Source organism: Physeter macrocephalus, chromosome 2 (assembly GCF_002837175.3).
Source record: "Physeter macrocephalus isolate SW-GA chromosome 2, ASM283717v5, whole genome shotgun sequence".
In the NCBI taxonomy this organism is placed as follows: domain Eukaryota; kingdom Metazoa; phylum Chordata; class Mammalia; order Artiodactyla; family Physeteridae; genus Physeter; species Physeter macrocephalus.
This window is the reverse complement of record NC_041215.1, coordinates 40,874,767-40,887,490: the sequence shown is the minus strand read 5'-3', so window position 1 is coordinate 40,887,490 and position 12,724 is coordinate 40,874,767. Positions and strand designations below refer to the sequence as shown.

Sequence of the window (12,724 nt, the reverse complement as noted above, 5' to 3'; positions counted from 1 at the left end):
CGTGCTTTGCGTCCCGGCCCCGCCCCCAAGAGTCCCGCCCTTTTGCCTCCGCTCCCGGGGCCCCGCCCCCCAGAGCCGGGCCGGCGTGCTTTGCGTCCCGGCCCCGCCCCCAAGATCCCCGCCCTTTTGCCTCCGCCCTCGGAGCCCCGACCCCGGAGCCGGCGGGTGAGCTTTGCGCCTGGCCCGGCCTCACCGTGCGCACGTGCTCGGCGTCCCGGGCTGCGGCAGAGGCGGAGGTGAGCGCGCGGAGCTGGCCGGGCCGACGTGCGGCTGCGGGCGGGCTCTCTCGGAGGTGTGTTCCAGCCGCGGGGCGTAGCCTAGGGGTTGGGCATGGAGCGAGGGTCCTGCGGCCCCTTCTCTCCCGGCTGCCCGCAGGATGGGCGGCTCCCCCCCCCCACCCCAGGCCTCCGTGGAGCGCGCGGCCGTGGCGCTGGTGGTCCTGGGGGCGTTGGGACCTTCGCCTGGCCCCTTCCTTTCCCGGCCTCAGTTTCCTCGTTGGCGAAAAGGCCCAAGTGATGTGACTCCTCAGGACTCTGCTGCTTCCTTGTTTGCAGCAATTAGTTTGCTAATTAAACACTTCTCGGACAGGAGGACAGTAAGCTTCAGGCAAAGTTAAATAATTGTGAATTTTTACTGAAATATTTTCGGATGAAATAATAGGATGCCCCGAATGTGTTTCAAAATAAACCAGTTGGAGGGGAGTATGTGTGGGATTAGAGGCAAAGCAAGACTGGCCATGACTTGATAGAATGAAGTTGGTTTTTGATGTACTATTTTGTCCACCTTTCTGTATGTTTGTAATTTATCATCAAAAATACTCTATAATGAAAAATCTGCTGTGGACGCCTGTGTTCAAATACTGGGCCTGTATTAGTCTGCTAGGGCTGCAGTGATGAGAACTGGGTGAGAGACGTGTCTTTCAAGGTGTCAGCAGGGCTAGTTGCCTCCGAGGCCTCTCCCACTGGCTTGTAGATGGTCACCTTCTGGCTTGTGTCCTAGTGTCCTGTTCTCATAAGGACACCACTTCTATTGGATTAGGGCCCATCCTAATGACCTCGTTTTAACTTAATTGCCTCTTTAAAGATCCTATGTCTAAATACAGTCACATTCTGAGGTCCTGGGGGTTAAGACTTCAGCATATGAATTTGGACGGACTCAATTCCGCCCACAGCATGGCCACTTTACGTTTGGGATTTTGACCAATTAGCCTTTCTGTGCCTCGGTGTTCCCTGCTTTAAAAGAGGGACGATAGTAATAATGAGTCACAGAGGTGTAAGGAGTCGGTCATTCAATAATGTCTGCAGAGCTCTCAGAAGTGTGTCGAGCATGTAGTAAGTACTGAGTGAGCGGAACATGCTTCATGTGTCCGTTATGCTCCGTAGGGGTGGGTGGTGGAGTGAGGGGTTAGTTGCTTGGTACTGTGCCGAGCCAAGGGCATCAAAGTTGTAATCACAGCCATTTCCTCAAGGGTGTCTGCTCCTTGCTGGGCACCGATTGTTGCGTGTCTGTTCACTGACAGCACAGACACCCTCTGGTGGGCCGCTGTCACATGCCCATCTGACCCGTGGGGAAGGCGATGCAGAGATAGAGCTGGAGCCTGTGCTCTGACTACCGTGCGTGCATACTGCCTCAGTTAAAGAGGATGTGGCCCTGGGGGTGTTCAGTCTGCAGGCAGACCCGGGGAGCTGTTGGCTCACTTCTCTTTCTCTTGGCCCAGGTTTACAGAGGTGGCAGCCCTCATGGCAGGTCCCCTGTGGCGGGCCACAGCCTTTGTGCAGAGACACAGGACGGCCCTGTTGGTGGGTTCCTGTGCAGGCCTGTTTGGGGCTCAGATCTCGTACCACCTCTTCCCGGATCCTGTGGTCCCGTGGCTGTACCAGTACTGGCCTCAGGGCCAGCCAGCCCCCCTGTCCCCAGAGCTGCAGAGCCTGTTCCGGGAGGTGCAGCAGGACATCGGGGTCCCCTCGGGCCACCGCTTCGAGGCCTTCACCACCTTCACCTTCCAGCCTGTGAGCGCCGGCTTCCCAAGACTCCCTGCCGGGGCCGTGGTGGGCATTCCCGCCTGCTTCCTGGGTGGCCCGGTGACCAATGCTGACCGGCCCGTGGTCGTCCACGGGCAGCGAGTGGACTGGCAGAGCCCAGCGGGCGCCCGGCTGAGAGATGCCCTGACCCTCTCCCACGACGCCCAGAAGTTCGCCTTGGCCAGGGAGGTGGTGCACCTGGAGAGCGGGGCAGCCGCCCTGAAGGCCCTGCCGGCCCCCGCCTGCCTGGTGGGCACCTGGGCGCTGGGCGTGGGGGCCAAGCACGCCCTGGGGCTCTACGGAGGCCCCATGAACTTGCGGGCCGCCTTCAACTTGGTGGCGGCAGTGGCGGGCTTCGTGGCCTATGCCTTGTCCACGGACTCTCTCACTCACGCCCTGGAAGCCTGGCTGGACCGCCGCACGGCCTCGCTGTCTGCAGCCTATGCCCGGGGCGGGGTGGAGTTCTACGAGAAGGTTCTGTCGGGCAACCTGGCCCTGCGCAGCCTCCTGGGCCGGCCCGGGGAGAAGCTGTACACGCCCAGCGGGAACGTGGTTCCCAGACACTGGTTCCGCATCAAACACCTGCCCTACACGGCCCGCCGGGACTCAGTGCTGCAGGTGTGGAGGGCGGCGCTCGGCCCCCGCAGCCCCTGAGGGCCTCGTTCCAGCTGGGGCAGGTACCACCCCGCCCTGGACTTGGGGGGGGGTGGAGGGGCGGAGCGGGGGAGGGGGCACTCCTTGGGACTCTGCGCCCGCAGCCCGGTGTCAGCAGACCCTCCGGCTGTGGAGCTCAGCAGCCCAGATTCTCCCCCAGCCACCGCTTTTGAGCTCAGTGACCTCAGACTCGTCCCTTTATGAATCTGAGCCTTGGTTTCCTCCACTGTAAAATGGGGATGATGTGGACTCCCCGGCAGGATTGTGGGGTTGCGTGGGGGCCATTACGGAAGGGCCTGCGCGTGTGCCATACACAAGCGGAAGGCTGTCTTCTGGCTTTTTCCAGACAGCATTGCGGGTCAGGCCGCATCTCACGGCCAGAGGTGTTTGCAGGAGGCGACCGCCTCTCACGGCAGGAGTCACCCCGTCGTAGTTTGCCTGGTGGTCAAATCCCGATCTCCTCCTCGTGTGGTAGAGATTCAAGGCTCTGAGAGGCCAAGATGAGGAGCCGCTGCGGGCCCGAGAGCTGGGAGACGGAGCTCGCGGTGGGGGTGTAAGGGACGCGTACCCAGTGCAGGCGGCAGCTCGCAGAGGGCCGGGCGCCCCGCAGGCCTGGTAGTCGGGGCCCCAGGAGAGCCCCGGGGCCTGACGGGGAGAGAAGGTGTTGCTGGAACGCGGCGAGACCTCCTGGTAGGAGCTCTGGCCGAGGGAGGGGAAGGAACAGGCCTGCAAAGCCGAGGCCCTGCAGTCAGGAGCCTGGACGCGCAGAGCGGGCAGAGCGCGCAGAGCGGGCCTGGGGAGGAGAGGGCGGTGAGGGGAGGTGGGGGCGGGGCGAGCTTGGCTCACCGGCGGTGAGGAGAGCTGAGCGGGGCAGGTGGGCAGGGGCCAGGCCTGGTGTCCCACTCGGGACCCAGCGGAGGCTGCGGCCTTGCCCGCTTGTCTGCCTCTAGCTCTCTGGATAAAGCAGACCCCACTTTTTTTTTTTTTCTATTTTATCTTTTTATTTTATTTTTTTTTAACATCTTTATTGGAGTATAATTGCTTTATAATGGTGTGTTAGTTTCTGCTTTACAACAAAGTGAATCAGTTATACATATACATGTGTTCCCATATCTCTTCCCTCTTGCGTCTCCCTCCCTCCCACCCTCCCTATCCCACCCCTCTAGGGGGTCACAAAGCACCGATAGCTGCTTCCCACTAGCTATCTGTTTTACGTTTGGTAGTGTATATATGTCCATTGCCACTCTCTCACTTCGTCACAGCTTACCCTTCCCCGTTCCCGTGTCCTCAAGTCCATTCTGTACGTCTGCGTCTTTATTCCTGTCCTGCCCCTAGGTTCATATCCTTTTTTTTTTCTTAGATTCCATATATATGTGTTAGCATACGGTATTTGTTTTTCTCTTTCTGACTTACTTCACTCTGTATGACAGACTCTAGGTCCATCCACCTCACTACAAATAACTCAATTTCGTTTCTTTTTATGGCTGAGTAAATTGAGTGTGGACTAGACCTAATGATTGATACAAATACAATACAGAAAAAATATGTCACATTGGAGATTAGGTTATAAAGTCTGTGTCTCTTGTCTCACCCTCTTGCACTATCTCTTTTGCTTGCTCTGAAGGGGAGCCGGTTGCCATGTTGTAAGCTGCCCTGTAGGGAGGCTCATGAGGCAAGGAACAGATGACTCTTGCCAAGAGTCAGCAAGAATCTGAGGCCTGCAAAAATAATCAGTAGAAGTGGATATCCCCCAAGTCAAACCTTTAGATGACCACAGTCCTTGATTGCAGCCCAGAGACAGAGGACCCATTTAAGCCACTCCTGAATTCCAGACCCACAGACACTCTAAGATAACATATTTTGCTGTTTTAAGCTGCTACCTTTTGTTCCAACAGTGCAAGAGGGTTCCCTTTTCTCCACACCCTCTCCAGCATTTATTGTTTGTAGATTTTTTGATGATGGCCATTCTGACTGCAGACCCCACTTTTGATCCTTGGGCAGAAGACCCCAGCAGGAAAGGTGAGGAGGGTTGTGATGAGCAAGCCAGGCTCACTTGGTCATTTATGTGTTCTTTTTTTTTTTTTTAATATTTATTTATTTATTTGGTTGCACCGGGTCTTAGTTGTGGCAGGTGGGCTCCTTAGTTGCAGCACGTGGGCTCCTTAGTTGTGGCACATGAACTCTTAGTTGCAGCATGCATGTGGGATCTAGTTCCCTGACTAGGGATCGAACCCGGGTCCCCTGCATTGGGAACACGGAGCCCCATCCACTGTGCCACCAGGGAAGTCCCTCATGTGTGCTTTTTTTTAAAATTTATTTTATTGAAGTATAGTTGATTTACAATGTTGTGTTAATTTCTGCTGTACAGCAAAGTGACTCAGTTATACACATATATACATTCTTTTTTTTTTTTTTTTTTTTGCTGTATGCGGACCTCTCACTGTTATGGCCTCTCCCGTTGCAGAGCACAGACTCCGGACGCGCAGGCTTAGCGACCATGGCCCACAGGCCCAGCCGCTTCGCGGCATGTGGGATCCTCCCGGACCGGGACACAAACCCGCGTCCCCTGCATCGGCAGGCGGACTCTCAATCACTGCGCCACCAGGGAAGCCCTACATTCTTTTTTTATATTCTTTTCCATGATGGTTCATCACAGGATATTGATTAGAGTTCCCTCTGCTCTACAGTAGGACCTTGTTGTTTATCTGTCCTATATGTTTAATAGTTTACATCTGCTAACCCCAAACTCCCAGTCCTTCCCTCCCCCAACCCTTCCCCCTTGGCAACCAAGTCTGTTCTCTATGTCTGTGTGTATATTTCTGTTTTGTAAATAAGTTCACTTGTATCATTTTTTTAGACTCCACATATAAGTGATATCATATGGTATTTGTCTTTCTCTGTCTGACTTACTTCACTTAGTATGATCATCTCTAGGTCCATCCATGTTGCTGCAAATGGCATTATTTCATTCTTTTTTATGGCTGAGTAGTATTCCATTGTATGTATGGACCACATCTTCTTTAGCCATTCATCTGTCAATGGACATTTAGGTTTCTTCCATGTCTTGGTTATTGTGAATAGTGCTGCTGTGAATATTGGGGTGCATGTAATCTTTTCAAATCAGAGTTTTCTCAGGGTATATGCCCAGGAGTGGGATTGCTGGATCATATTGCAACTCTTATTTTTAGTTTTTTGAGGAACCTCCATACTGTTCTCCACAGTGGCTGCACCAATTTACATTCCCATCAACAGTGTAGGAGGGCTCCCTTTTCTCCAGACTCTCTCCAGCATTTGTTATTTGTAGACTTTTTAATGATGGCCATTCTGACCAGCATGAGGTGATGCCTCATTGTAGTTTTGATTTGCATTTCTCTAATAACGAACCACGTTGGGCATCTTTTCTAGCCATTCATGTATTCTTTTCGTTGGTGGTTATGTTTTCCCTGGAAGAGTTGAATAATTCAGGCCTGGTGCCAGTGTAACTCGTGACAAAGGGATTAAGCCACACCCAGGAAGGGCACAAAGCCAGCCCGGGAGGCCCACTCAGAGGCCGGCGGTCCCTGCAGAAGACTGGATGGAGAGAGCAGGCAGGGGTGGCCTGACTCCTGCTGGGTCCTTGACCGTGGTCTGGGCTCAGCACTCCGGCCCCATCCTGGGTGAGCCTGGGGGTCCCCACCCTGGGCCCCAGCAGACGGCTTTCTGAGGGCAGAGCACCCGCTCTCCCTGGGCCCTGGGCAGCACTGGGCCCCACCTGGCTGCTCTCAGTAACGCAGGAGCCGGGAAGAGGCCGGCGTTCCTGCTACTACGTCCAGGTGGGAGGGTAAGGGGCCCCAGCATGGGTGGGGCTGGGAGGCGACCCCCTGAGACGGCCGCTTAGTTGGCTCCCTCCACCCCAAGTCACCAACCTTGTCTCCACTCCGGGGCTGTTCCCAGACCTCACACGCTTCCCACGGCCCAGCCCCAAGCCTGGGCTGGCCGCGAGCCCCACGTTCCGGTCCTTCGCGCGTCCCCGCGTCCCGCGCAGCCCTGGCAGAAAGCTGTTGCTGGGAGCTTGCCCTGGGCCAGACCCCCAGCCCGCCGCATGTCTGCATCAGGGCCCGGCCCCGTGACCTGCCTGCGCAGCGGCTCCTGGCTCCAGCCCTGTCCTCCCCAAGCGGCTCCTCATGTGGGCTTCCTGGCCATTCTCCCCACCTCTCCCAGCTCTAGAAGCTCAGGTCTGACTGGGTTCTCTCCAGGCGTCCCTTGGTTTTCAGCCGAAGCCGAGCCTCCAAGCCTGGGCGCTCTCTGTGGAATCCGGCCCTACAAGCGTGTGGGTGCCTCGGCTGCCCGCCCCCTCCGCACATGGGCCTCCGTCTGGGGCCTCTCTGCCGGCCTGCCCCGTGCTGGGTTCTTAGGTGCCCCGTCTGCAGGAACCCTCAGGGACCGAGCCCACCACGCCCTGCGCCACTTCCTAGCCTCTGCTGCCCGCGGTGATTAAGTAAGGGAGAGTGGCTTAGCATCTCCTCTGCTGAAATGTACTGTCTGCAAGAGCGGTGTCGTGTCCCGTCGACAGCTCTGGACTGAGGCTCTCCACGTTTTTGAATAAATGAACAAGGCTCTTGAGCCCCGACACACACAGGCCCGGCTCCTTAGGGCCTCTGAGCAAGTACAGTACGGCTGACTGGATGCCCCGGGCAAGGCCATTATGAATCCTGTGACCCTGTCCTAGCTTCCCAACTTGGGACGTTTTCCAAGGGCGCGGCCTGGCCCCGCTCTTCCATGGTTGCTGACTTCATTGGGGAAACCAGGACACTTGTGGGTCCCTTCCCTTCCTATAGGGCACAGATCAGTTCTCAGGGCACCAGGGACCCCAAGAGGCTTTAGGGGGGGCTGACCCCCCGACATTCTGTGATATTTTGTGCCCCTACAGGCAGTTCAGGGTTGATCCCAGAAAGGCTTTGCAGCTGGGCCGGGTGGCAGGAAGTTACCCTGTAAACACGCCCTGCATGTTTCCTTCTCCGATGCCTGCTGCAGGCCGTAGTCATCAGTGCTCTGCATGGGACCCCAGAGAACGCCGTTCTAGTGTGTAATGTCCCACACACGTTCATGGTTCTCAGAGCTACCTCAGCACGCAGGTACTCCCCCCTTCCCCCGACACGGTCAGAATACGGGGAAGGGAGTCCCAGGGTCCCGGTGCTGGCACTGGCCCTGCCCCTCCCTGACCCTAGCAGGCTCCACTGCCTCTGTCCCCACCACACAGTGTCCACGATACAGGGCCGCGTGCAGCACGCCTGGAGCTGGGCGCATGCACGTGGACTCCTGGTCTCCACGTGTGCACGTGTCAGAGGCTAGGTCCCAGATGGGTGCCTGGTCCTCACCCCGTGAGACCTCCTGCCTGCTGCATCCCCGGAGTCATGTTTATGGGGCCTTTACTGGGCACCAGACACTGTGCTAGGTTCTTAGAGGTATTTTTTAAAATTTACGCCCAAATTGGAACCTGTAGTTGGTAACATCCTTTTGATTTTGCAGGCAAGCAAATAGCACAGGAAGGTGAAGAAATTTTCCCCAAATCTCAAAGCTTTGTAAGGGGCAGAAGCAGGATTTGAAGCTGGCAGTCTGGCCCCAGATCCCGTGCTCAATGCCCTGGACTTACACGGTCCTGTGACCCTGAGGGCTCCATGCTGCAGACCTGTACTGCGGCCTCTCTAGCCTTTCTCCCCATGCCACTGAGAAGTGACTTTGCAGCCTCCCCTCTTTTATCAGGAAAAAATGGTCCCGAGCCGAGCCTTCTGGAACTTCCAGGGGAGACCCTTCCAGCTAGCTGAAGAGGGGCCGCCCAGTCCATCATGCTTAGGGCTGCGGTGGGGATGGGGCAGAGGGGAGGGCTGTTACAGAGCCTTAGGAGGCCCCAGCTGAGGAACAGGGGTGCTTAGGAGGTAGAGAACACGGGGGGCACAGCCAGGGTGGGCTCGAGTCCTGGTCCTGCCGCCTTCGCGGAGTGGCCCCGAGCCAGGGACTTCACACCTCTGGCCGTGAGTTTCCTGTCTGCACAGTGCGGACATTCATGTGTATCATGCAGCATTCTTCTGACAAGGAAAGTAAAATAAAACTTGCAAAATGTGAATCCCAGACAGGGTTTACAGTAAGCTTTAAAAGAAGATTGGTTCCTAAATGTTAATGCTTTTAAGCGGTCCAGGTAGCCGGGTGTTCAGGTCTTGCAGTTGTGCCCAAATACCAGCAGTTTCTTGTGGCTGGAACCTTCCCAGGGAGCCCTCACCACCTCACACAGGGCTCCTCTTCAAGCTCTCAGAGCCCCGGTGGGGGCAGGTCCCTACCTGGCCCTCAGCTGATGCCTTTTGGGAAATTACTCAGCAGCAGCTGAGAGCAAAGGACCCAGGAGGCCCTGGGGAGACAGCGAACTGGAGAAGAGGGCATTAAAATAGGAGATAGTGGGGTTTCTTTAATCGAAGTTTAGTTCATTTACAATGTTGTCTTAATTTGCACTGTACAGCAAAGTGGTTCACTTTTCTATATATACACATTCTTTTTCATGTTCTTTTCCACTATGGTTCATCACAGGATATTGAGTATAGTTCCTTGTGCTCTACAGTAGGACCTTGTTGTTATCCATCCTGTATATACTAGTTTGCATGTGCTGACCCCAAACTCCCAGTCCATCCCTCCCCCACCCCCTGCCCCTTGGCAACCACAAGTCTGTTCTCTATGTCTGTGAGTCTGTTTCTGTTTCGTAGATAAGTTCATTTGTGTCATATTTTAGATTCCACATATAAGCGATCCCATATTTGTCTTTCTCTGTCTGACTTACTTCACTTAGTATGAGAATCTCTAGGGCCATCCATGTTGCTGCAAATGGCATTATTTCATTCTTTTTTATGGCTGAGTGGTATTCCATTGTACATGCACCACATCTTCTTTATAAAATGGGAGATGGTCTTCTACACCTACTACACAGGTAATGTTTAAACCCTAGAACTTTCTGGATGAGTGAGGATGTGGTAAAGTCGGTACAGCGTGTGCCCTTGGTGGCACTAGGAAGTAGCCTCCAGGGTGGCCCCCAGTGGTCTCTGCTCCTGCTGTTCTCAGCCTGTGTCATCCTTTCCTCTTGCTCCTCTTGGTTCAAAACAACAGAATAAGGCAAGTGTGATTATGTTACAAAAGACCGTGGCTTCCGTCTTACTAGCAGACTGTTATGTTCTCAGACGTGCTTTGATGAAGCGTCTTGCCGCGCTGGACAGGCCCACGTGGCACGGAAGTAAGGGCAGCCTCTGAGCCACAGCTGGCGGAGCAGTGAAGCCCTGAGTCCAGCAGCCCACAGGGAGCTGAATCCTGACAACAGCCGTGTGAGCTTGGAGGAAAATCCCTCCCCAGTCAGGTCTCAGATGCGACCCCAGCCTTGTCCGGTGCCTTCACTGCAGCCCGTGACACCCCGAAGCAGAGGACACAGCTAAGCTATGCCTGGATCCCCAGCCCACAGAAGTGCTGAGACGGTCGTCGTGGGTTACGTTAAGGCTTCGTTTTATGGTAATGTTTCATGCACAGTAGGTAACTGACGCACGTAGTTAATGGACAAACTATGTTTAGGAAGCAATTTAGCAAAAGTTGACACGGTCACATGGGTAACTTCAAACCTAGAAGTTCATTCTAGAGCCATCGTTCAGCAGAGACTAAATCAGATATGCCGAAAGATGTGCATAAGAGCACTACCTATAATATTAAAAAAATAGGGTTAATGGAAATACTGAAAAAATAGTGACTTAGGAAACTTTGGTGTATTCATTTGTTGAATATTGTTCAGTCACTAAAAAGCATAAGTATGAAGACTATGGTAGAAACATGTAGAAATATTCTAAATATCAGATGTTCTTAAAAATATGAAGTACAACATGCAAGAGGATTGCAATAATGTAAATATGGTAAGACCTGGAAGGAAATTCACAAAATTTCTGAAATTCAAAATTTCATAAGAGAAAGTAATTCTGTAATGGTGGAATTTTGAATGACTTTATTCATCAGTATATATATAAGGACTTACCCCTATAGATGTATTAATATCGATGTGTATGAAGGCTCCCTCAGAGGGGTCCAAGGACCCACCCCCTCTCCCTGCATCAAGGTGACAGATCCTGGCATCACTGCTTTTGGCCTATATTCTTGGGGTGTGGCCAAGTTTCTGCCTGTCAGTTACCATGGCGATCAGGAAATGTGCTGCTCAGATCTGCCGTGGGAGCAGAATTGACTGACAGTCCCAGCTGCTGTTTCTTAGATCCACCACCAGGCTTTCACTGAGACTGTGCCTCTCGCGGGCTGCCTTCAGGCAGGGGTTGATCCTGGTGCATTACTCACGCAAGCCCATTCTGGTGGACTGTGGGACTCCTCCAGTGGTGGACTGTGGCTCAAGGACACCCCAGTGGCCTGGGCAGATCTTTCTTAGAACTGCTCTGAGGTCTGAGACCCTTCTACCAGGCCTCCTTCCTTCCCCACCTCCTTCACAGATGTCAGCCCTGCTTTGTGGTTGGACGGCTCTCCCCACATTCTGTTCCCCCCCACTCTGTCCTCACAGGCATGTCCCCCAGCACACCTCTTACTCAGGTAATCCCGTCTCGGGGTCTCTTTCCCAGAGGATCTGAACTAACAGTTACCGCTCCCTCAGTCGGGTGCTCTGTGAGGCCCTGGGGGCGCACCCTGCCCTGTCTGCACCTGGGGTTCGCAGACCTGCAGGAGTAAACCTGCAGTGACAACACGGTGCACTGAAGGTTAGTGTGGAAGCACAGGGGAGGGTGCCTCCCTCAGTCGGGTGCTCTGTGAGGCCCTGGGGGCGCACCCTGCTGCCCTGTCTGCACCTGGGGTTCGCAGACCTGCAGGAGTAAACCTGCAGTGACAACACGGTGCACTGAAGGTTAGTGTGGAAGCACAGGGGAGGGTGCCTAACTCAGCCTGGCCAGAAAGGACTCCCCAGAGGAGGGGCCCCTGTTGCTGAAACCCTCAGTGTGAGTCGAAAGAACCCAATGCTGATAGTAAATATTAAACATGTATGTAACACCGATGTGCCAGACCCTTTACATGTGTTAATTCACGTAACCCTGCAACAGTCCTCCTATCCCCATTTTACAGGTGGGGAGATCCAGGCATAGACAGATGAAGTGGTTTTCCTCCAGCCAGTGCTAGACTTGGGGTCTGAACCCAGGTGGTCTGGCCCTCTTAGAGGTTGTGCTCTTAGCCACTGGACCGTGTTAGCCAGAAACAGGCTCTGGGAATAGCTTGTACAAAAGCTAGAAACAAGACAGTTTGTGTGGTTTTTGTGTCAGCCAGGGCCCAACTGGGAAACTGAAAGCCCGCAGTAATTTGAACAGGGAAAGCTTAATATGAACAATTATTATTGTTGACAGTGGGTCAACAATTATTATTGTTGACAGCAGAGAGACCAGTTTGCGGGGGGTGGGGGGGGGGAATGCGATACCAGAGGAGACATGAGGCTGGCCTGAACTTGGCAGTGGACATGGAAAGAGGCAAGACTCAGACTACATTTAGGAGGTAGTATGGGTGAAATTCGGTGATAGACCAGGTCTGGAGGTGTCGCAGAGGAAGGTCAGAGGTCAAGGGTCAGGAATGTCTCCTGGGTTCCGGGTTGATAGATGGGTGACTGGTCTTCCCTTCCTTCTCTCTGCTGCAGAGCTCACAGACACTGGATCCCATTCTCCTCCAGTCTCCTGGACATCCCTCCTTCCTTATTGATTATGCCTCCTTGGCAACGCAGTTTTGTTGTTGATGATGATGGTGGTGATGGTGATGATGCTGATGGTGGTGATGATGCTGATGGTGATGATGCTGATGGTGATGATGATGGTGATGATGGTGATGGTGATGATAGTGATGATGGTGATGGTGATGATAGTGATGATGGTGATGATGGTGATGGTGATGATGATGGTGATGGTGATGATGGTGATGGTGATGATAGTGATGATGGTGATGATGGTGATGATGGTGATGGTGATGATGGTGGTGATGGTGATGGTGATGATGGTGATGATGGTGATGATGATGGTGAT

General features: G+C 54.0%; 1 protein-coding gene across 11 annotated transcripts in view; it reads left to right on the top strand.

Annotated features, from left to right (window-relative positions):
* Positions 1-176: 176 nt before the first annotated feature.
* Positions 177-12,724, top strand: part of TMEM177 (transmembrane protein 177) — a 25,838-nt gene continuing 13,290 nt past the window's right edge. For 2 of the 11 annotated variants that reach the window (XR_008618347.1, XR_008618344.1), the window contains exons 1-2: positions 195-292; positions 1,718-2,698. Coding sequence is in view for 3 of the 11 variants with exons in the window: in XM_055087489.1 (XP_054943464.1) it covers positions 1,740-2,675 (936 nt within the window). In the remaining 8 variants the exon portion in view is untranslated. Of the gene's footprint in view, positions 293-1,717; positions 2,699-4,606; positions 5,083-5,139; positions 6,468-9,874; positions 10,348-11,235; positions 11,390-12,345; positions 12,407-12,724 lie in introns of those variants that run through there. The other 9 variants (XR_008618341.1, XR_008618339.1, XR_008618338.1 and 6 more) reach the window with 9 other exon arrangements.